The sequence below is a fragment of the Aplysia californica genome, unplaced genomic scaffold (assembly GCF_000002075.1).
Source record: "Aplysia californica isolate F4 #8 unplaced genomic scaffold, AplCal3.0 scaffold02623, whole genome shotgun sequence".
NCBI classification, from domain to species: Eukaryota; Metazoa; Mollusca; class Gastropoda; order Aplysiida; family Aplysiidae; genus Aplysia; species Aplysia californica.
Window position 1 is genome coordinate 1,651 of NW_004799893.1, and position 1,431 is coordinate 3,081.

At 41.8% G+C, this 1,431-nt stretch overlaps 1 protein-coding gene across 1 annotated transcript in view; it reads right to left on the reverse strand.

Moving 5' to 3' along the window:
- Positions 1–137: 137 nt before the first annotated feature.
- Positions 138–1,431, reverse strand: part of LOC106014119 — a gene marked incomplete at its 5' end in the record, with an annotated part of 1,925 nt that continues 631 nt past the window's right edge. The window contains 2 exon segments of the mRNA XM_013091172.1: positions 138–302; positions 1,144–1,209. Coding sequence (XP_012946626.1) covers positions 153–302; positions 1,144–1,209 — 216 coding nt within the window.

Below are 1,431 nucleotides of genomic sequence, written 5' to 3' on the forward strand. Positions count from 1 at the left end.
CACACACACACACACACACACACACACACACACACACACTCACACGCACGCACGCATACGTTTACAAACGCCCCACGCATCAGCAAAACATTGTGAACATGAGCATACTAAGACAGAACATACTATCACCGTTTTCAAATTTTCGAGTACTTTCAGTAAAAGATACAGTCTCTGATCAAGCCGAATTTCTGTTCAGCTACAAGTTCTACTGAGATTTGAACCCCAGCCGCCAAGAAGGCAGTTCCGATGCCGATGAAAAAATAGATCAACCAAGAACTCAGCCACGTCAAAGCCAACCTTTTCTGTAGGAAAGAACAAAGAAGCAAGTCGTGATAATTGGGATTGTGTTGTTGTTTTTTGTGGGTTTTTTTTCACTTGTGAGATAAGATCTTTCCAAATCTAACTATCACTTATGAGGTAAAATAAAACAAAATTTGCTCAAAGTTGTCATCATTGAATGAGTCGTGGGGCACTATGATTATGGCAGATTAAGATGCAATCGGAAAGAAGGAGTGCAGAAGAGCTTATCTTCATTGTCACGAAACCAGCAATACTCTATTATCCAGTGTCTGCTCACATGTCCGTTTCCCCTCCTATTCTACTCCCCCCTCCCATCCCACTCGTTTTAAATGTAGATGTTTTACGCATCCATGGACACAATTTAGTTCATTTAGGAGGCGGGCTTCGATCTTGCCTGTCAGGGCAAACCCAAACTGTGAGAGTTACAACGTCCAAGCAGGAAGACCAAGATTTTCGATAAAAATTCTCTCCACATGGGATTCGAACTTCGGCTTTCTGCGTAAGAAGGCGAAGTACTCAACCGCTACACCACAGACACCGGTGCTATTCTTCCTGTTCAGTGGTTTCATCGATAAACTGCATCAATATGGTAATAATTTAGCTTTTCTAGTAGCAATGTAAGGTCACAATTTAAGAGGTAGGACCTACTAATTCAATTCCAGAGACGCCATAACTTCATTTAAAACAAACTCTGCCATCTGAACAGGTGCGTGAAATAATAAAAACAACACAAGGGCACAGAGTGTAAGAAAACCCCGAAAAACAAACGAAATAAAAAAGGACAATAAACCCAAACAAACAACAACAACAACTCTAACTCTGACAACACCTAACTTGTCTTACTTTGGAGGTTCCTTTGTCTGTGTGGGTTCTCTGCAGTTGGCTGTCCACAACGTCGTAGTTCATGCTCTGGAATATAACATAGGATTTTCTGAACGAGAATTCACATTGCACCGGAGATGAAAGCAAAAATAAGAGGTCTCTTCATATTGATGTTTTCTTTCCATTTCTCTGTTTCTGCTTCTCTTGCCAACATGGCTTCTGTTGCAACTACTACGTGTATTGCTGTTGCTGCTGTTGCTGCTGTTGCTGCTGTTGCTGCTGTTGCTGCTGTTGCTGCTGTTGCTGCTG